This window comes from Lobosporangium transversale (assembly GCF_002105155.1).
Source record: "Lobosporangium transversale strain NRRL 3116 chromosome Unknown BCR41scaffold_55, whole genome shotgun sequence".
Classification (NCBI taxonomy): Eukaryota; Fungi; Mortierellomycota; class Mortierellomycetes; order Mortierellales; family Mortierellaceae; genus Lobosporangium; species Lobosporangium transversale.
Genome location: NW_019029033.1, coordinates 1 through 21,218, shown reverse-complemented (window position 1 = coordinate 21,218; position 21,218 = coordinate 1). Strand labels below are relative to the sequence as shown.

General features: G+C 41.3%; 6 protein-coding genes across 6 annotated transcripts; 4 read left to right on the top strand and 2 right to left on the bottom strand.

The window, feature by feature from the left end:
- Nucleotides 1-1,887: 1,887 nt before the first annotated feature.
- Nucleotides 1,888-5,532, top strand: BCR41DRAFT_382172 (Lon protease C-terminal proteolytic domain-domain-containing protein; the record flags this gene model as incomplete). Its single annotated transcript, XM_022027345.1, has 7 exons — nt 1,888-2,461; nt 2,722-3,083; nt 3,226-3,699; nt 3,824-4,013; nt 4,125-4,216; nt 4,333-5,064; nt 5,182-5,532. Exons 1-7 carry the CDS (start codon nt 1,927-1,929, stop codon nt 5,530-5,532), a joined length of 2,736 nt encoding a protein of 911 aa, XP_021876659.1. The 5' UTR covers nt 1,888-1,926.
- Nucleotides 5,533-7,524: 1,992 nt separating this feature from the next.
- On the bottom strand, nt 7,525-7,752 carry BCR41DRAFT_295273 (hypothetical protein; the record flags this gene model as incomplete). Its single annotated transcript, XM_022020413.1, has 1 exon — nt 7,525-7,752. A coding segment is annotated over one exon (228 nt), but the record flags the coding sequence as incomplete, so codon positions are not given.
- Nucleotides 7,753-10,087: 2,335 nt separating this feature from the next.
- Nucleotides 10,088-10,426, top strand: BCR41DRAFT_362383 (hypothetical protein). The gene has a single exon (XM_022025724.1). It carries the CDS (start codon nt 10,233-10,235, stop codon nt 10,386-10,388), a length of 156 nt encoding a protein of 51 aa, XP_021876657.1. The 5' UTR covers nt 10,088-10,232; the 3' UTR covers nt 10,389-10,426.
- Nucleotides 10,427-13,521: 3,095 nt separating this feature from the next.
- Nucleotides 13,522-15,310, top strand: BCR41DRAFT_425785 (hypothetical protein; the record flags this gene model as incomplete). The annotated part of the gene is made up of 2 exons (XM_022030627.1): nt 13,522-13,628; nt 13,758-15,310. Exon 2 carries the CDS (start codon nt 13,818-13,820, stop codon nt 15,306-15,308), a length of 1,491 nt encoding a protein of 496 aa, XP_021876656.1. The 5' UTR covers nt 13,522-13,628; nt 13,758-13,817.
- A 528-nt stretch (nt 15,311-15,838) lies between these two features.
- BCR41DRAFT_362380 (kinase-like domain-containing protein) lies at nt 15,839-18,106 on the top strand. Its single transcript, XM_022025723.1, has 2 exons — nt 15,839-16,570; nt 17,364-18,106. The coding sequence occupies exons 1-2, from the start codon at nt 16,065-16,067 to the stop codon at nt 18,052-18,054; spliced, it is 1,197 nt and encodes a 398-aa protein (XP_021876655.1). The 5' UTR covers nt 15,839-16,064; the 3' UTR covers nt 18,055-18,106.
- A 172-nt stretch (nt 18,107-18,278) lies between these two features.
- On the bottom strand, nt 18,279-20,500 carry BCR41DRAFT_389847 (aldehyde dehydrogenase). Its single transcript, XM_022028169.1, has 5 exons — nt 20,073-20,500; nt 19,763-19,920; nt 19,231-19,357; nt 18,914-19,104; nt 18,279-18,824 (listed from the first exon to the last, which is right to left on the bottom strand). The coding sequence occupies exons 1-5, from the start codon at nt 20,473-20,475 to the stop codon at nt 18,300-18,302; spliced, it is 1,404 nt and encodes a 467-aa protein (XP_021876654.1). The 5' UTR covers nt 20,476-20,500; the 3' UTR covers nt 18,279-18,299.
- Between the last annotated feature and the right edge of the window lie 718 nt (nt 20,501-21,218).

Below are 21,218 nucleotides of genomic sequence, written 5' to 3'. Positions count from 1 at the left end.
TTCTAAGGAATGTGCCCAGTTGTCGAGGATCAGCTCCTTCAAGTTCCTTATAATCATCGATCGCGTTGATGTTGTTTAAGATCGGATACTCAACAGAGAGCGCTTTCATATAGTCGATTGATTAATGGATACCAGCATCGAGCAGATTTGGGACTTGTACCTGAGAAGCAGATGAGGGTGCTCCCATTCCCAACTTGAGCCACTGTAGAAGGATGACCATGTACTTTCCATACTTGCGAAAGAACTCCGTGCTATTCTGGACTTCATATCCGTCATGCTTGGCAATATGGATTTGATTCTGACTGCTCCTGCTCACCTTTACGGAGTGATCCCACATTCATATAGGAAATGAAGGCGGAACTTGTTCCTCAAGACATTCATCGGATCCCACTTGGCACGGTTGACAGGCAAAATTATAAATAGTCGAGGGATTGGACATTCATGTAGCTCAAAAGTCTGGACAAGGATAGCATCAGCTTTCTGTTGAAGGATGGCAAGTCTGTCGAGTGCTTGATGTTGCAGACCAATGATCATCCCATGCTTCTCCCTAGCCTCTAATTGCAGTTTAAGCATTTTGTCATCCTTCTCCTTAGCTTCCATTTGCAATTTAAGCATTTTGTCGTCCTTCTCTTTGGCCACTAACAGCAACTCCTTAATCTCCTCAAGGCTAGAGCAAATGTCCTGGTTTTGTGCGTTATTGTGAATAATAAGAAAAAAATTGAAAGATTGAACCAAGTTTGAGAATGCTAAAAGAGGATCCCGCGACTTGCTCAAGGTGGGCAGGATAATGACGGCGTTGCTGTCGCAGGACTGCGATACTTCTATAATGACTTCCAGAACCTTGTCAGGATAGAATGTAAGAAGACATTTCGAAAAGATTCTTTATTTCTTCCTTTCTGGAGCAATTGAATAGACACCATGCATAACATATAAAACAATAAATATATCTGCTGTCATTAGAATCTATAAGGAATGGGATGGGACGTCCATCCAACTTGAATCGCTGCGCACCTGAAAACACATCTCGAATGTCTTGCAAATTCACATGGCATGACAAGCTGTCATTGCTTGCAGAAGTATTTGTAGTTCGAACACAAACTTCTTCGATAATATCGTTGCTGGTCTTTCGCGATCATTTTGGCGACAAACCGATGATGACAAGATGAAGAGCTTTCTCTTTTTTTTTTTTTTTTTTTTTTTTTCGGGCTTGCCACTTGGAGTTGCAAGTATCTAGAACGTATGCTCTCGAATGATAGATGGTAGATCTATTACAAAAAAAAAAAGACATGTATCTTGAACTGTTGATAAATGTACAGTATAGAATCTAGACCAAGGAACTGAGCTCTGGTGCTTTTCCATCTGTGTTAGTCCTCTTGATCACGTTTGAGTTCGTCAACAACAACACCTTCTTTGAGAACAGCCGGATAGACCAAAAACGTTAGTATAACAGCATAATCGATTTGCAACAAATGCTCCACAAATCATACATCTTTATCCTGGTGTCTCAATTTTTTTTTTGTCTCTGGCACCATACTGGACCCGTTTTTTTGGACAGTGAGAGAGTATGTAACAGGAGTTTGGAGTTCGGATACTGTGGCATGTGATTGTTCAAATCAAAAACTAATCCACATTGACACGATTGGATCAAAAGTACGGATACAACCCCATTTCCCTTGCATTGTGTGTGGAGAGAAAGAGCATCATCTTTCTCTTCTACATACACAAACACACAAAAACACCTTTTTTTTTTTTTTTTTTTTTTTTTTTTTTCTTCCATTGTCTTCATCTGTTCATTCTCAACTCCACTGCTTGATTCTTTTTTATACTCTTTTGGGCTTTGCTCGTATTCCCACTCCGACACCGAATAAAAACTGCACAGCAAAAAAAAAAAAAAAAAAAAAAAGAAGTAAAAAGGTCATAAAAAAAATGCTTCGTACAACTCCATCGATCCCTATTCCACGCACGGTACCGTTGTTACCGCTGCAGGATCGAGTGCTACTTCCTGGAGTGGTCACCCGTCTTCAAATATCAAGACGTGATTCTATCCCGCTGTTCGAAAAAATCCTCCGGACCTATGACAGCAAGGAGCTCAACAAGTGCATCATTGGTGTCTTTCCTATTCATCAGACGTCCGAGAAAAAGATACCATCAGTAGTAGCAGCAACAGGAGCAGAAACAGCAACTAAAGAAGGCTCTGAAAGATCCAAAACAGATACCAATACTAACGGTCAACATGGTGGATTCACCGATGATATGGCTATCGGAAGCAACGCTGGACAGGTTGTCCCTTTTATGCGACCTAAAAGCAATAGCGCTAGCGGGGGCAACAGTCAAAGCAATAGCTCTACTCATCGTAACTCCAGTTCAGTATTGAATCCAGCCGACGTCCACACGACTGGTGTGGCAGCTCGGGTAATACGTTTGGAGCGAGCTGTAGGAGGATTTTCCGTTATACTTGAAGGTAACCATAAAAAAAATAAAAATTCAAGGTGTAAATGATCATGAGGTTCTTGTTCGCCTAGGCTGGGGAAGAAAGAAGTAAGGGTGAGGGAAGAGAAAGAAGAGAGATGAGAAAGGAAGGGCAAAGATAATTGGAACATCAAATAAACTATGCGCATTGCGAGAAGGGAGCAACACCGTGGAAGTACAGCATGTAATAACTTTCTCTTTTACACTATCGCTTTTTTTTTTTAAAAAAAAAAAAAAAAAAAAAAAAAAAAGGTCTAGCGCGTTTGCGCTTAAACAAGATCTTGGTACAGTCGCCTTATTTTGAGGCAGATGTGACACCATTATTAGACAAAGCTGTGGACAAGAACGATCAAGAGCTGCAAGATCAGATCACAATCCTCCGTTCAATCTCCAAGGAGTTTATCTCCTTGCTACAAGATCTTAAGCTGCCTGCCCCAGTTTTGACACAGCTACAAAAGTTTCTGGAGAATGCTGGCGTGATCCCAGGCCAGGTCGTGGACCTGTTGATCAGTACCATCGAGAGTACACGTGACGAAAAGATCATGATCTTGGATGCCGTTGATCTCAAACAGCGCATCCCAAAGGCAGTCGAACTACTCACTCGTCAGATTCATGTAAAACATGAAGTTTTTTTTTTTTTTTTTTTTTTTTTTTTGTATTGAATTGCTTCTCTTATTTTGTCGCCATTTAAACCCGTGCTTATTTTATACATTGCTACCATTGCTATCGTTGTTTTTGACCAAACTGATTACATAGGTATTGAAAATATCTCAAAAGGTGCACGACAATGTGGAAGGCAAGTTGAACAAGAAGCAGCGCGAGTTTTACCTTCGCCAACAGATGGCAGCGATCAAGGAAGAACTGGGTGAGAAGGATGGAGCGGAAGAGGATGAGTTGACAATTATTGAGAATCGATTGAATGCAGCCCACTTGCCTTCAGAGGTCCAAAAGGCTGCAGACAGAGAGTTGAAGCGACTGAAGAAAATGCAGCCTGCTTCTTCAGAGTACTCGGTGATTCGTAATTACTTGGATTGGTTAGGTGATTTGCCCTGGAATAAGGCCACTGAGGATCTCTTGGACGTAGAACGAGCACGGAAACAGCTGAATGATGATCATTATGGATTGGATAAAGTCAAACGTAGGATTTTGGAATACCTGGCCGTCACAAAGTTACAGCAAATGAAAGGCGATGTGAAGGGACCTATCCTCTGTCTTGTAGGAGCGCCTGGTGTAAGTTTTCATTACTCTCATTATAACTATTATTATTATTACTATTGCTATTATCACTGCTTCTCGCCTTTCTTCTTCATGTGCTTGAAAACATTGCAAACTAATTTGTTGTTTTCTTTATCAGGTCGGAAAAACATCACTGGGCCGATCAATCGCTACAGCGATGGGTAGAAAGTTCCATCGGATCTCATTGGGAGGCGTCTGGGATGAGTCCGAGATTCGGGGTCATCGTCGAACCTATGTGGGTGCTCTCCCAGGCCTTATTATTCATGGACTAAAGAAGTGCGAAGTTAACAACCCTGTGTTCCTACTCGGTAGACGCGAAAAGATCTAAATGTCAAAGAACAAGAAAAATAGGCTTTATGGAGATGGTTTTCATCAATTGTCAGTAACTAATCCCTTTTTTTAACAATAATAATATTTAGATGAAATCGACAAAGTCGGCGCTAGAGGTCATCATGGTGATCCATCTGCGGCCTTCTTAGAAGTCCTTGATCCTGAGCAGAACAGTACCTTTGTAAGAAAAAAAAAAAAAAAAAAAAAAAAAAAAAAGCTAAAAGGGTAGGTATTTTTCCTTTTTACTTTCAATTTTGTACTGATTCCGTGCTTTATACTTTATATATACGGATATAGACCGATCATTACCTCAATGTGCCATTTGATCTCTCCAAAGTCCTCTTTATTGCGACCGCTAATTCAATTGATACGATCCCAGCGCCTCTATTGGATCGAATGGAATTGATCACCATCCCCGGTTATACCTATGCAGAAAAGTTGGCTATTGCAACCAATCATCTTTTACCGAAACAGGTCCGACTTCATGGATTGAGTGAAGGAGATATCAAGGTCACACAGGAGGCATTACTTAAGGTCGCAACTGGGTACACACGGGAGAGTGGTGTCCGACAATTGGAACGAGAAGTTGGAGCGGTTGTAAGGGCCAAAGCAGTGGAGTTTGCAGAAGCACAGGAGCGACTATCCAAGAGTGAAGGCACACCAACAACAGCATCAACAGTCGTAGAGTATCAGCCTCTGGTGACTGCTGCAGATGTTGAAGAAATTCTGGGCCAGGAAAAGTACACGAATGAAGTGACGGAGCGCACACCAACCCCAGGTGTGGTTACTGGTATGGCCTATAATGGGGTTGGAGGGGGCATCTTGTTCATTGAGGCCTCACAGATGCCAGGAAAGGGCTCTTTGCAATTGACAGGTAGTCTGGGAGATGTCATTAAGGAAAGTGCGCATATTGCGCTGAGCTGGGTCAAGAGCCATGGCTATGAGATCAATTTGTCCAACAGTCCCGGACAAAACATTATGGAGAGGGTAGATGTTCACATCCATATGCCTAGTGGTGGTACACCTAAGGTAAAGCAAACAGGCAGTATACGCTATTGAAATCAGAAATTGGAATCGAAAAGTATACAGTCGTCCTTAATTTTATTTTCAAACTTTCTTCTTACTGATAACTGATAATGCCAATAGGATGGACCATCTGCAGGAATAGCAATGGTGTGTGCACTAGTCTCTATGTTTTCAAATCAAACCTTTCCGGCGACGACGGCCATGACAGGCGAGTTCACGTTAAGAGGATTGGTAATGCCAGTTGGAGGAATTAAAGAAAAGGTGATTGCAGCCCATCGAGCAGGTGTACGCAAGATTATAATGCCTCTCCGGAATCAGAAGGACGTGACGGCTGATGTACCAGCGAATGTGCGGGAAGAGATTGAGTTTGTGTACGCGTCTACGATCTGGGAGGTCCTCAAAGAAGCCTTTGATGGACGTATCGTTGTCAGAGCTGGAATTCCTGCTGCTGCTTTGGATAGTAGATTGTAAAAAAAAAAAAAAAATAAAAAAATAAAAAAGGCTTTGTGCAATATCCTTTCTTTTTTTCTTTTTTTTTTTTGTTGAGCGATGGAATCTTTTATTAGAACTCTCTGAGAGACAGGGGTAGGGATGATGGAGAGTAAGAAACCAAGCAATCGACTCGCCCCCTTGTTTTACTCTTCAAACATTCCCTACTTTCGAATGTCATTAGTAAAAAAAAAAAAAAAAAAAAGAAAAAGAAAAAAAGTGAAAGCTCAATGTTATGTCAAAGCGATTCTGCAGTGTAAAGCGGTTGCCCAATCTTCTCCCTTATCCCTAGCAGTGTGTTGAATAACTTTGAATAAATTTGATCGACTACTGTCTCCTCTTCCCCTTTCTTGCTCTTTTGCGCAAGAAGATGCTTTTATAAGCCAGAAAATTGTTTGGAGAGCAGGGGGTTTTCACCGTTTATCATTCGGATTTTGCTGTTTGGCCCTTTTTTTATTACTCAGCCAATCCAAGCCTTTCTCTTTCTGTTACACACGCGTCTTTTTCTCAAGAGTCACTTGAATTAATAGGAGGTGCTAGTGCGTAGTTCGCTCACGCGAGCAAAAAAAATTACCAATAATGATGCTACTTATTATGGCCTATCAGGAACCATGGGAGCGAGCCTTACAAAAATATACATTTTCAACTCCTCCAGCCTGTAAAACGAGCGATCGAAATAACATTTGACAATAAACAAGATACTGGATACTGGCAAGTAAAAAAAAAAAAAAAAAATGAAAATGAGCTCGGCACTTTTTTTTGTCAAATGAACAAAAAAGAGCACTTCTTTCTTGTTTGTTTTATTTTATTTTATTTTTTGTTTTTTTTTTTTCCTACTTTCTCAATCTTTTTTGTCGTATGTTATTCAACAAAAAAAAACTACGCAAAAGGAAAAGAGCAAAAAAAAAAAAAAAAAAAAAAGTTGAGACTACAGAGTAAAAATACAGTTTCTTTTTGGGGGGAGTAATGGACGCATTAGTTGTGAATGAGTAGCATAATCTACAGAAAAAAAAAAAAAAAAAAAATTACAAGGCACAGAAAAGAAAGAGAAAGAGAGCAAAAGTAAAAAAGATGGAAGGAGGACATCTAGCAATCAACCAAAAATGAAACGCTCAAACGTCTGCGAGTTCGACTGCGCATCTCCAGAGAGTCAGCAGTAACCTGCTCTGACAAGGGCTCCATATCACTCGCACGACGTTTGGAGCCAGCATGAGCATTGGGCGAAACGGAAGGGGCAGGCGAAAGAAGAGGATCCTGGGGCTTGGTTTCCAAACGCTGCAGCATCTTATCGCGACTGAGGACCCTCGATTGCGAGTAAGTGATGATGTTATTCTGAAAGTGGTTCACAATCATGCAATTCTGGTTCTGTTGCTGTGGCTCAAAACCAGGAGGCAATGGCTGCGAGAAAGCTTGAGGAGATGCGCGGGGCGACTCCGTAAAGGTATAGCCCATAGCCTGCATACGGGATCGAAGGAACTCACGGCGCTGGGCCTGGACCCATCGGTGAGTCAAATAAGATCCCATACCTTGCTGTTGTCTTGGAGCTGACTCGGGTTGGATAAGACCGCTGACGTCTTTGGCCATAGTATTGATGGCATCCATGCTCAGCTTGGCATGGGCACCCGGGGCAGTAAAGTCGAACTGGAAAGAGGATCCGTGCTCAAGGGGTGCAGATGCCTGCTTGTTGTGATCACCAACAAGCAAAGCAAACGAGGGGAGGTTTGAGGGAGTCATGGTCTGTGGAGGGATAGACATGGACTGCTGCTGCAGTTGCTGAATCTGTTGAATCTGTTGAATCTGCTGCTGTTTCTGAAGCTGATCTTCCAAAGAAGAGGCGGTGACACATGTCATACGGGAGGGAAGGGCATTGTTGCAGTACTGGATCGAGTTGCGTCTGGTAGGCTGATGAGAATCCGAGCTAAGCAAGCTGGAACTTCTGCTCAACACAGGTCTGTCACGGACTCTGCCCTTCTCGGTGAGGATGGTGACCCACTTTTGAAAGACAGACTGAGAGACAAAGAGACGGTAATCGATCAAAGTCAAGAAGGTGATTTCGTTCAGGTTGATCTCGGAAACGGGAAGACCTGAAATCTTTGACCAGGCCTTGTTAGAGTAGGTGCGATCTTGTTGGAACTTTGATGCGAGGATCAAGGCTGCAAGGAACATGCGACGGCCACATCCAACGGGCTCTGACTTTGCAAGGATAGGGGAGGTGGGAGTGGAAGTGGAGAGGGAAAGGGGCGAAAGTGAGGCAGGGGTGTTGTTGGTGCCAGGAGGAGTTAATGGAGGGGTATTTTTGGCTACGTGATGTGGATGGAGAGAGATGGTGTTGAAGTAGTCACGCTGCTTAAACTCTTCTTCCGAAAACGCGTCAGTGGAGCCATTAGGTGAGAGAGGCTGTTGCTGAAGAAGAGCGCGCTGCTGAAGATGCTGGATCTGATCCTGACGAATCTTTTCCTGGGCAGCCAAGACTTGATTGCGGACTTTGTAGATGTAATAGAGGGCAAGTTGGAGGGTAGAAAGGGTGGTGCGGGAGCGTCGAAGAGTCTCTTTGACAAAGATGTGAAGGGGAATGACAGGAGCTTTTGCAGAGTACTGTGCACCGGAGGGGCTGGGCCAGATGGATTCAATGATTAATGCAGCTGTGTCTGCTCGGGATAAAAAAGAAAAAAAGGAAAAAAAGAAAAACCAGATTATTAGGAAAAAAAAAAAAAAAAAAAAAAAAAAAAAAAAGCGGGATATGAAAATCCAAATTAAGAAAAAATTAAACTGGATTAAATTGAAAACACTTACCGACAAGGTTCTCTACCATGCTGACTTTGCTGGCAGTCAAGGAATCGAGGATCAAGGATTGCTTTGGAGTAGTGTTGGTCGTAGCAGTAGCAGTAGAGGTAGTGGCAGTAGCATTGGTAGCACTATTAGAGTTGTTGATTTGATGCCAAGAAGAGGAACGAAGAGGGATGGTGGGTAAAGAACAGGGAGGGGTGGAGGAGGTTGAGAAGGAATCGAGGGTCGAGGGCATAAAGGGCTGCGGAGGAAGAGGAATACTGTACAAGGCGGAAGAGGAAAGGGTGTGAGAGGTTGTAGGAATGTATTGATGGGAGAGTTGTTTTGTAGTGGCAGTAGCGGCAGCAGCAACAGCGGCAGCAGCAGCAGGACTGTTGGCTGCAACACAAAAGGATTGCTGGTTCAAAAGTGGGCAAAGCATTGTTGTACTGTGATGTATTTTAAAAGGAAAAAAAGAAAAAGAAAAAGAAAAAAAAAAAAAAAAAAAAAAAAAGGGGAAGAGAGAATGCTTTGCTAAAAGCGAAGGAAGGTCTAGAAAGCAATAAAAGGGGAGTGAGTAAAGAAGAAGAAGAAGAAAGGTAAAAGAAAAGAAAAGGAAAGGGAAGCTGATTAAAAAAAGAAAGCGAGGTGACAAGCTAAGGAGAAAGAGAAAGAGAAAGAGAAAGAGGAAGAGGAAGAAGAGAGAGGAAAGAATTAGTACAAGAGAAGTGGGATTTGAATGTAGAGCGGATTAGGCAATAAAGGAAAAGAGAGAGTAACTCTTTCTAGCTAGAAGAGACAAAATAAGAGAAAAGAGATTGGAAAAGAGAGAGAGATTTATTTGGAATGTGCACAAAAAAGAGAAAAAAGAGCATTTCCGGATCGATCGCACAATAATGAGTAACTAAATCCGGCGAATGAAACCCCGCCAGTCAAACAAGCCAAAGGGCATATCATCCAAAAGTCAAAATCCTTCCATTCACTCCATCCAGAACAAACATTGATCTCAGTTGACCGGAAGAGATAGAAACTCCCATCTTTCCCATGTCTTACTTGCATTTTGTACATCCTTTCCATCACAATTTCCAATCCCAGTCCTGCCTAAACAACATATCCCAGCCAAATCTCCACTGCACTGACTTTTCTTTGTTGTTTTCCCTTTCTTCGATTGTGTAGTAAGCAAACCATGAGTAAGCCATTCCTGACTAATGCAATCCAATCTACTCCATCACTCCATAATATCCCATATTTCCTTCCTTCTCCCACTTGGCACTCTTGGCATTACAAACGACGGCGACAATCGCATCCTTTTTTTTTTTTTTTTTTTTTTTTTTTCTTTTTCTTTTTCTTTTTTTAAAAAAAGAATCCTGGCATCTTTTGGCTTTTCCCTTCTGTTGACCTGTTATAATTCCTCAATCTCGGAAACACCAAAAAAATGACAGGTCATATGACCATGCTTTTTTTTTTTTTTTTTTTTTCCCTTCCCAGCTTGATGTGTAATTACCTGTTATAGAGGCTACAATCGCCCTCAATGACCTGACCATGCTCACCCCCTCACTTCTTCCCAAGTCAGGCAATTATGCCGAAAGAAACAGCATCCCATTTTTGTATTTGTTGTTGTTGACAATTGATCATTACCGATCGTCGCGCTCATTCATCTTTTGCTCTCTCTTTTTTTCTTTGATCTCCATCTTATCCCTTTCCCCCTTACACCGCACTGTGCTGCATACACTACTTTTTTTTTTTTTTTTTTTTTTTTTGCCTGTAATGTAGTCTGACCCAATGTTGTATTTCTGCAGTCTCTAGATTTTTTTTTGCATGATAACGACTCGTGCATTTTACCACTGAAAAATAAAAATCTAGACGCAACGCGCATCAAATGTACACTTTCTCATCTGAGATATCTTTTTTTGTTCATGCTGCGTCATCACACTTTTTTTGGACTGATAAATTTTTTTTGTACCTGTTTGCTGCAATACATTTTTTTTCATAGAACCCCAATTTTTTTTAAGATTCTTACCTTTTTTTTGTTTGTAGTAAACAGGTTTAATAACAAAAAAAGACAAGGATAGAAGGATAGAAGGATAGCCAAGAGGGTGCAAGTTCAACGAGAATCTTGTCTTATTTTTTTTTTTTTTTTTTTTTTTTTTTGGTGAAAAAAAAAAGTGTGTGTGTTTTTTTTTTTAAAAAAAAAAAAGGTCGATTAAATTCTCTTTGCACTCTTGGCGATGAAGAAGCGAATGAGCATATTGGCTGAAGAAAAGAAAAAGAAAGGAAAAAAAAAAAAAAAAAAAAAAAAAAAGTGAAAATAAGGAGAGGAGAGGTTCTTCTAGGCGAATACCAAAGAATGAAGAATGTGTTTGTGATGAGAAAGAGTGATGGAGAGTGAAGGAGATTGAAAGAGAGCGAAGAGTGGAGTCGGGGGGGGGAGTGAATTGCAGATCAAAGGCAGTTTAGATTTCTTTTTCTTGTTCGAATTGAGAAAGGAAGGGGCGGAGGTTGAGGGAAAAGTAAGAAACCGAAATGTCTTTGATGGACAGCTGAAAAGAAGAAGAAAAGAAAACGATCCCCTGTCTCGGCCTTTTTAGGTCCATCGGAGCACTATTGTTTGCAAAGGCAGGTGTATATGATGTGCGTATGCTCTCTTTTTTTCCACCCCCCCCCCTTCCTTTCCTCTGGGATGGGGGGGGCTGTTGCATGTGTGTCGTTCGCTTTTGGTCATTTATTTTTTTTTTTTTTTTCTTTTGTGCAGTAAGCAGTTAAGGCACCGCTGGCTCTCTTTCCCCCCCGCAGTCAAAAAAACTTTTCGCAAGTGATGAAAGTTTTTTTTTAAGGTTCATCCAGTAGTCCAGTAGTCAGTCGACTCATCACTCTGCAAACTCACTTTGTGTACAGCTCCAACTTCTCCAGTTACCACCCACGCACGCTCCTCTTCTGTACTGAACTTGTGTTAGTCAATGATGTGTCTGTTCTGTGTACTTGCACCTGCAACCGTGATTTCTTTTACTCATCTCTCTCTTTTTGTTTCTCTGACTGCCACCCACATTAATCAATCTTTGATGTGGCACAGCAGATGAGCAGATGCAGAGACCGAGGTCTCACCTCGCTGCGCGCCCTCAACTTTGTGTCAGAAACCGTGCCCGCCCGGGGCTGGCGAAAACTAAAATAAAAACCGTTAGAAAGATGACGATTCATTATTAATTCTGCGCTTTCCAAAGTCTGCGCCTCTTCCATGACCTTCCTAGACTAGAAAATGAGGATAAATCAGTGTAGAGGTGTTTGGTATATCCATCTCATGTCATATTTGTCTAGTATCTGTAAAATATAAAATGTAGTTTTATTGAGTATTGACTTGTAATACCACATATACCCACATGTTGATATTAATAAATTGTCTCTGGTTTGCCACCAAGTCCCTCTCTGCGCAAACCGCATGCTCATTTACTCTCTCGCGCTCTTTTTTTTTTTTTCTTTTCTCTTTTTTTTTTGTTGATGATTTTCCCCTCCAAGCTGCGCTATTGCCACTTGTGTTTGCCACCACGGCGGATTTGTTGTTTGGCGCCTGCAGATAGATGGTAAGAAAGTAACCCCTTCTTCCCTTCTTGTAAATCATAAAGAAAAGTAGCAAGATGCTATTGCATGGGCCAATGTTCTCTCTCTGCCTTTGTCTCCGTCTCCGTCTCCGTTTCCATGTCTTGTAATACTCCTAGCCTTTTTTTTTTTTTTTTTTTTTTTTGTGGGCTTTGGATTGAGCCTCGTTTTACTCATTTTGACCCTGCGGGCTGTATTAACATCTGAATAGGCCACGTTCAATTCATCTTAACATGACATGTGGCTCTCTTCTCCTTACTTTCTATGATTCTGTGCTGGCAAGAATGGAGTAAGAGTCGGAGGAAATGGAACCTCAAAGTCTTGGCTACCTGGTTTACATCCAATCGCAACAACCCGAATATTAAAAAAAAAAAAAAAAAAAAAAAGTTTATGCTTGGCACTTTTCTTTTTATGGAATTTATTCTTCATCTTGGCATATTCAAATAAAAAAGTAAAAAAAAAAAATTGCCGTGATCTATCAGAAAAATTCATGTCGGGAAAAAGAGTTATTGTGGCTATCAAGAGTAAATCGCCAAGGTTCAAAAAAAGAAAAAGACAATAGGTTATAGACTGGAGTGAAAAGACTCTTAATTTCAACTAGATGCAGTCGCCGCAAATATTTTCTCTGCTTTGTAAACCGGTTGTTCTCTCTGGCTCTCCCCGGCTCTTTATTTTTACAAATTTATCTTTCTTTTTTTGTCGCAAGGAAGAAACAATTATCCCAAGGCTATTCGAAACGGGCTTTCTCTTTTACAAAGCCTGGAAGATGTGGAAAAGTATAAAAAGCAAAAGTCGGAGCTTCATGGAATGACGACTTCTCCCATCCGCGTGATCTTCACGGGTGGGGCCTAATTTTTCAACTCGTAAGGTTTCTTCCTCCTGTTCATGCGTCATGTTTCAATTTTTTTTTTTACATGTTCCAGTGTATATTTTACGCTTGCGCTTGCGTCTAACTAGCTATTTCCTTTTTTTTTTGGGTTCTGCATTGCATTGCATTCAAGATAAACGCGTCAAGGAAAAGAAAACACACGTTACCGGAGAATCCTTTTCTGCTATTTGTTCATGTAAAATAAAATAGAGAGTACCGCAGAGTTGATTGGGTCCAGACATTCAACAAAAAAAAAAAAAAAAAAAAAAAAAAAAAAGATTCAGCCAGTAACAAAGATGATAAATGCAGGGTGGGAGCGGCTTGTGCGTTTGAGGGATATAAAGACATGAATGCGATCTTTCCTAGTCTCGTGAATGACAACGAACGACAACAAGCAAGATGGGGGAGAACCCCAAGGCCAAATAAATGTCCTTTTTCTCATCTATGCTGTACATTCTTTTGCTTACTAAAGAGCGGCTTCTAATCTCTTTTTTGCCACCGGAATCCTTACATCTCATCTAAGCCCGTTAAGAAATAGATTGGCAAGGTGGCAGATTGAGCACTATTGCACGATTTACGCGTTTCTTTACTGATATGGATGACTATTTTTATCCTAAGGTGTAAAGTGTACTTGTGGGCCTATTCCTGCTCTCGCTGCTGAGAGACATGACAGACATGGGGAAAGATCTCTAAAGCCTTTAAAAATGAACGAAAAATTGCTTGTTCACTTATTTACACGTGAATGAGCCATGTGTGTCAATGATCCCAGAGCCAGCTTTGAGCCTTATTCCGCTCACTTTTCGTCTTTGTCCCGAAATCTCATTTCGCACTGCCGCATCGTTTTTTTGTTTGTGTAGGTAAATGATGACCGATTCATGTTCATCGCCAACTTACATCGCGCATGGCTCTCGTTTCGACTTTTTAGCTTGCAAAATAAATACTAACAAAATCATTCATTGTCGGTTGTAATCCTCATACACAGCCCTACACAAGAGCGAAGGTTAAAAATAATAATAGTGACTAGGAAGCATTCAGTACCAGGATGGATGCTTCTAGACAATCGGCTCAGAGCAACAGCAGTAATAATGAACAAGTGTACGGTGCCCATCCAGCTTCTAGAACAATTGGGAAAGGCAAAGGCAAAGATCTATCCAATTCAGGAACAGAAACTGTGTCTGGAGCTGGGATCGAGGCTGGAGCTGGAGCGATATCTGAGACCGGCCTTATAGAGTCAATTGCTGCATCTGCCAAGACTGTTGCTTCGACTTTTGATCCAAGGCGGACTGATGTTTTGAGACAACACCACACCTCTGGAATAGGGTCATTTGCATCCAGTGGTACTTCTTCCATGAGTTCCTCCGGCTCAAAAGCAACAAGTTCCTCTGCTGCCTCAAGAACTTTCCAACATACAGCTAACGCACTGGAGACATTAGCAAACACAAGTAGTACATCAGCTGGTAGTAGTAGCGCTAGCAATGCCTCAGGATTTAGAACAACGGCCGGATCAGGATTATCATCTTCAACATCCCAACAAACAGGAGCTGAAGAGGCCATGATGAACTGGGATAGCTTTTTGGCGTCAGCAGATTCCGACATGATAGACAATGAGCCTTACAAGCCGCCATCTATATCTTCATTCGAAACCTCATCCCTGTCATATTCTCAACTACCAGAATCACATCAGCTACAACCGCAGCTGCATCAACAATCTTCCTTATTGTCATCGCCTGAGATGGATCAAATGTTTGAGTCTGTCTATCAAACCCATTTTTCACAGCCCATGAACCTTACCCCTTCAAACCATGCAGTATTTCTCGACTATCTAAAGTCGACTTCCAGCCCCTCGACTATCACAACCGAGACGACGCCGGCATTACATACTTCGACCCTGGAGAGAGCGTGGCCGCCATTTCAGTCATGCCAGCAACAATCATTTTACCAACAACAACAATCACTACCCTACCACCCGACCTTGAATGGCACAAGAGAATTCATTCTGTCAAATGATATCCAACATCAACAGCGTATGGATGGAAGTGATGTCTTGACATTTTTAGAGTCTACGTCCTATTCCGATTTTGTGGATCAGATCGAGTCTGAGGGGATCACTAAACATCAATATGATCGGAGACAGTTTATCTATAGTGAAGAAACTCTCGGTCCACAGACACGGTCATTATTCACTACATTACAAATGATCCAAAATCTTCCGAGTGAGCGACAGGATATTGTTCAGTACTTGTTACAACAAGGTACATATGCGGATGATATTGAGAGTCAACCCTTTGGACATGATGTCGAGAGACAAGAAGGGATATCTCTGGCAGCTACACAGCAACAACAAGATCAATTTTTGCAACGACAACAACAACAACGGAGCAGTGACGATGCAACAACAGAAGAGATGGAGCGAGTTCTGAATCAAATCTTCCAGGAAGCTAAAACAGAGGTCAAAGACGGAGAGACGGACGGCAAGGCATTGAATCGACTGATGAAGGTCCGAAGGCACATTAGGATGGGCACCAAACTGTAGACTTTTTTTTTTTTTTTTTTTTTTTTTTTGACTGGAATGCAATAAAAAATAAAAAAAAAATCCGATTCTTTGGTGGCTGAACTGATCCCTGAACATGCAATGCATGTCGGTCTGTGCTTTTATTTCCTGTAAAAAAAAAAGTGCTATTTGATGTCTTGATGTCCTTTGTATGCAATTGCGTAGTTACATTGTGTAGCAACTTTCCTTGCTCCGTAGCCTGGAAGGAAGTAAGAATTGATAGCAGGGTAAAAATGCCTGACAACTGACCTTGTCCAAACCAGACAAGTTCATTTCACTTCTGAGGAGGCTGTTCTCTCTGTTCAAATGAGAAGCAACGATAGCATGGATTATTTGGGAAAGCATGTTCCGGAAGAACTTGAATTATCATTTCCATCTCATGTATTTATGATGATGTACTGCTGTACATGGATGGGCACATGAATAGAGAAATATTAAACACATATTGACCCTCACCTTTTGTTACATGGGGATGTTCAAGTAGCATGGAGCTTTGTTCTACACTCTAGTATGTGTGTGTGAGAGAAAGAGGCGATTCAATCCAAAAGGTATCAGACTCTTTTTTTCTAGCTCTTTCTTCTCTTTTATTTTTTCCTTACCCCAAAATCACCATTCAACACTCACGTTTCTGTCACTTTCTCTTTGTTTCGCATTCTTTTACACATTTATTTCCATACGTTTTAGCTTGTCTTGTCCCTTCCCTCTAAAAAAAAAAAAAAAACAAACTTTGAATTTGACATGGAACGTTACCAAGCACTTGAAAAGATCGGCGAGGGTACATACGCAACTGTGTACAAGGGCAAGAACCGGTCTAATGGCGACGCAGTGGCTCTGAAAGAGATTCGCTTGGATTCAGAAGAAGGTGCACCATCAACAGCGATTCGTGAGATTTCATTGATGAAGGAACTACGCCATCCTAATATTGTGCGATTGCATGATGTCATCCATACTGAAAACAAGCTCACCCTTGTCTTTGAATACATGGACCAGGATTTGAAGAAATATATGGACCAGCATGGAAACCGTGGCGCTCTTGGACATATTGTGATTAAAGCATTCATGTATCAGCTACTCAAGGGTGTGGCCTTCTGTCATGAGAACAGAGTTCTTCATAGGGACTTGAAGCCTCAGAACCTGTTGATCAATCGTAAAGGTGAACTCAAGTTGGGTGACTTTGGTTTAGCAAGAGCTTTCGGCATTCCTGTCAACACGTTTTCTAACGAAGTGGTCACCCTTTGGTATCGGTATGTGTAGACGAAAAAAATTCTTGTTTGTTGGGTTGTTATTATTCTATTTAATTTTACATGTGTAGTTTCAACAGCCCCCCCTCTTCCTACAGCCTCTGTGCTTCTGATCACATAAAAAATACTGCCTCAGTATTATTTCAAAGCAGATTCTTTTTTTTTTTGGGGAGGGAGAGGCGAAGGAAGGTCAGACAAACATGCATCCAAGAAGAACACACATCTTTGATATACGCAAAAAAGGACTGGGATGAATGGGTACTTTGCTATTTTTGCTTTGAAAGCAAAAAGACAATGGAATCCAAATCTCATGTTGTTGATGCGATACAACTGGCCATATGACAAGACTCAAAAAAATAAGAGGAAAAAAAAATTGAGGCGGATCACTAATATAAAAATAACAACGACAGAACCAAACTGATTTGACAATAACAACAGGACTCACAAACAACATTGTAAGAATATCTGAAAAAGAGAGCGAGACGGAATTCACCCCTCTGGATCCAAATAGATTGAATAATGATCGAGCCCCAAAATGTGCGCCAAAGCGAAAAAAAGAAAAAAAGAAAAAAAGAAAAAAAAAAAAAAAAAAAAAAAAAAAAAAAAGAGATGAAATGGTCTTTTCCATATATCACATTCTTCTATTTTGTTACTAGAATGCTGCGGAGGAGTTCAGGGTGTGTACACAGCATGAAGCGCACTGAAGCACATTACTAGCCTTTTTTTTTTTCTTCTTTTTTTTAAAGGAGAAAACACTGTTTTTTAACTCATAATGGTTTGCCTGTAACATTGCTAGTGCGCCCGATGTTCTTCTCGGCTCCAAGACATACTCGACATCAATCGACATTTGGTCAGCGGGGTGCATCATGGCGGAAATGTATCTGGGTCGTCCATTGTTTGCAGGATCCAATAACCTTGACGAATTGATGAAGATCTTCAAGGTGATGGGTACACCGACAGAAGAGACTTGGCCTGGAGTTTCAAAGTTGTCAGAGTATAAGAAGGACTTCCCTTACTATCCACCCAAACCTCTTTCGTCTGTAGTACCTATGATTGACACATTCGGCATGGATCTGCTAATGCAAATGCTGATCTACCAGCCTCAACGGAGAATCACAGCCAAGGATGCACTGAACCACGTATACTTTAATGATATCCGAGGATACGCTAATATTCAGCAGCAACAGCAACAGCAAGCGCAAGCAGCGCAGCAGCAGGCAGCACAGATGAATGGACAGATGATGCCGCAACAAGGTCAGCAGGGCCAAGCACCTATCTCTTCAAGTGCTCAGCAACAGCATGTGTACCAACAACAGCCTGGTATTCCACAGCAGCCTCCTTTGCCATACCAAGCTGTGCAGATGCAGCAGCAGCAAATTCTCCAGCAACAACAGCAACAACAACAGCAGCAGATGCAGCAGCAGCAGCAGCAACAACAGGCATATTCTCAACAACAGCAGCTGCATTCCATGCCTCAGCATCACTAGTCCAAATATGAGGCAACAAACAAGATCTCCCTTTTTTTTTTTTTATCCTAGCTGTTTACTCTAACAGATCATTCAATGTGCTCAATGCTGTTCATTGGGCCAAGGATGTTAGTCTTGTCTAAATATGGCATCAGATAGCTTGATAAATTTAAGAAACCAACAATAAATATAAACATAATCACAACAAAAGATATTTTTTTATATTTAATGCTGTATAACACTCAAAAAAAAAAAAAAAAAAAACTTTAAGCGGTAACAAGCTTCAAGTGGAAAGACTTGAGTCGAGTGATTTGATCATATCCAAACTTGGATAAGGTGCAACCACGACCCGAATCCTTAACACCCACCCAAGCCAAGGCCGGGTCCAGATAATCACATCGGTTCATGAACCAAGTACCGGTCTCGATTTGGTCGCCAATCCTCAATGCGGCATCAGCATCCTTTGTCCAGATAGAGGCTGACAATCCAAAGTCGGAATCATTCATCAGCTGAATGGCTTCTTCATCCGATGCAACCTTCATGATGCCGATGACGGGCCCAAAGGACTCTTCAGTCATGATTCGCATCTCATGAGTCACCTCTGTCAGCACCTGCGGAGCCATGTAAGGTGTACCAAACTTGTCGTCCGGAAACAACGAGACATCAATATGAGTCTTTGCTCCTTGAGAGACCGCCTCTGCAATCTGTCCGCGTACAAAGTCTGCCGCCTTGGCTTTCACCATAGGACCTAGAGTAGTCTCAGGATCCAGAGGATTTCCGAGGCGATAGTTCTATTGGATCAATTTTTTAAGGATAATGAATTTAAGAAAACACATCATTGCGCAGATGGATATACAAGTCAGCAATGTTTTTTTTTTACCTTAGTCTCCTTGACAAATAGATCCACGAATTGATCATAGATGTCAGCATGGACATAAATACGCTCAATAGCGCAGCAGCATTGACCACTGTTGAAGAATGAGCCGTCAACAAGGTTTTCGACCGTATACTTGAGATCGCAGTCAGAACGAACATATGCGGGATCTTTTCCTCCAAGTTCTAATCCCGTCGCTATTAGTTTTTTTTTTTTTTTTTTTTTTTTTTTTTTTTTTTTAAAGAGAAAGGGGGCGAGTATAAATGTGAGGGTTCGTGCTATTCGTACATGTAAAAGATTTTTTTTTTTTTTTTTTTTTTTACCAATGAATTTCTTGCTCGCAGCTTTCTGGATTTGGTGGCCACCATCGACAGATCCGGTAAAGTTGACATAATTGATCAAAGGATTGGCGACCAGGCTCTCAGTATCCGCATGAGACATATGAAGACACTACAAGGATAAAGCGCGCACCAATCATTAGAATGGGGATATACATGAGTGAGAGGGAAAAGAATATTTGTTAGTTGTTTACGGATGGAGTGTAGTGGAATGAAGTGGAATGTGAGCGAGTGTCTTTGTCACAATTGATCCATGTCGATTGTTTCAGCCTTGCTTGTAAGTCGGTTGAAATTTTATCAATATTTCACTCCTCTAGCTTTTTTTTTTTTTTTTTTTTTTTTTTAGTCAATGCCTTGATCCTACTCCCGCAAACGCACCCACCCACGTACCCACGCATCCTCTTTCTCATGCACCGTATTCGTATTTTTATTTTCCCAGTCTCGAAGGGCTGAATCATGTGTTCACATCCATGATTTCTAAGAATCTTGCCGAAAAAAAGACAAATTTGGCACAAACCTGGAAGACATCTGCAGGCAGACCAGCCTCATTCCAGGCTTGTGCAAAGCGCTCGCCACAGAGAGGAGTCTGAGATGAGTGCTTTAAGATCACCGAGTTACCAGCAATGACCGAAGGGAGGACACCGTTCAGAGATGACAGGTATGGATAATTCCAAGCTTATTTTTTAAATGCGTATTTGAGAGAGAAGGAATTTAACATGAAAATTAGCCTTGATTGAATAACGAACGTAATAAAGCGTCATTCACCATCAATTTCCACCGTCATCTATGAACGGAGGGACGAGGAAAGAAAAAGAAAAAAAGCTTACGAGCAATAATTAAGACGACACCGACAGGTTCCTTTCGGATGAATCTCTTGAATTTACCCTCCAATCCTTCTTCATGGATTTCAACATCCTTGAGCGATTCCTCTGCTACATCCACCATGTACTTGCCACGATCTTGTGTTCCTTTAATCTCTCCGGGTGTAAATCGAATAGGACGACCCATCTGCATTGTCAGCTCCTTTGCCAACTCATCCTTACGTGTCCCAAATATCTCAAGGAACTTGCGAGCAATCGCCACACGTTCTTTCAAAGGCACCTTTTTCCATGATTTTTGTGCTGCTGCTGCACGTTCCACCGCAGCTTGCACTTGCTCTGCAGATGAAATCTGAACGGTTTTGTAAACTGATGAGTCCACAGGTGTGACAATCGAGAGCGTCGAAGACATTGTAATAAATGCTTTAAAAAAAAAAAAAAAAAAAAAAAGATAGATGAGACAAAGAGTGGAAGGGTAAGAAAGAAAGAATAAAATGAAAAAAGGGTGGGAAAAAAAAAAAAAAGATCTGACCCCTTTTTATAGCGGACTCGTAGCATTTAATCAAAGACCATGAATAAAGACAAACAGCTCATACATCATTTCAGAAGACACATCACTGATGTTATTTATTTTTATTAAACATTATTATTCTAGATTACTATAGTCCATCGAGGAATATTTCTCGAAAGCTAGACTCTCAACCTCATTCATTTGTCTTCTAAACTTTTTAACTTTTGATAAGAATGCCTTACCTGTTGATGATAAAAATACGTAATCTACTGATAGTAAGCTGGAGACAAATAGCTCCTTCCAGTTGGATTGTTGAACTGTCTAGGCAAACATACAGAGTTGGCAATATGCTGCCGACTCCATGCAATCTTCGTGAAAACCATTGAATTGGCTTTGGGTGGCGCCGGCTTCCTTTTTCAAGCTAGCATGAGCTTAAACCAGAATCCCTTCCTCCTGTAGTCGGATACTGCATCATAAATCATTCTGGTACATCGTCTCCACTCCACCTTCTTCTGCCCTCTACTACTCCTGAATCTCCATGGGCTTGCGCTCTCCTGCTCTATCGCCTTGGAATCAATTGTTTTCTGCTTCATCTCCGCCACTAGAAAGATGGTGCTTTGACTCTAAGAGGTTGGCATATCAAC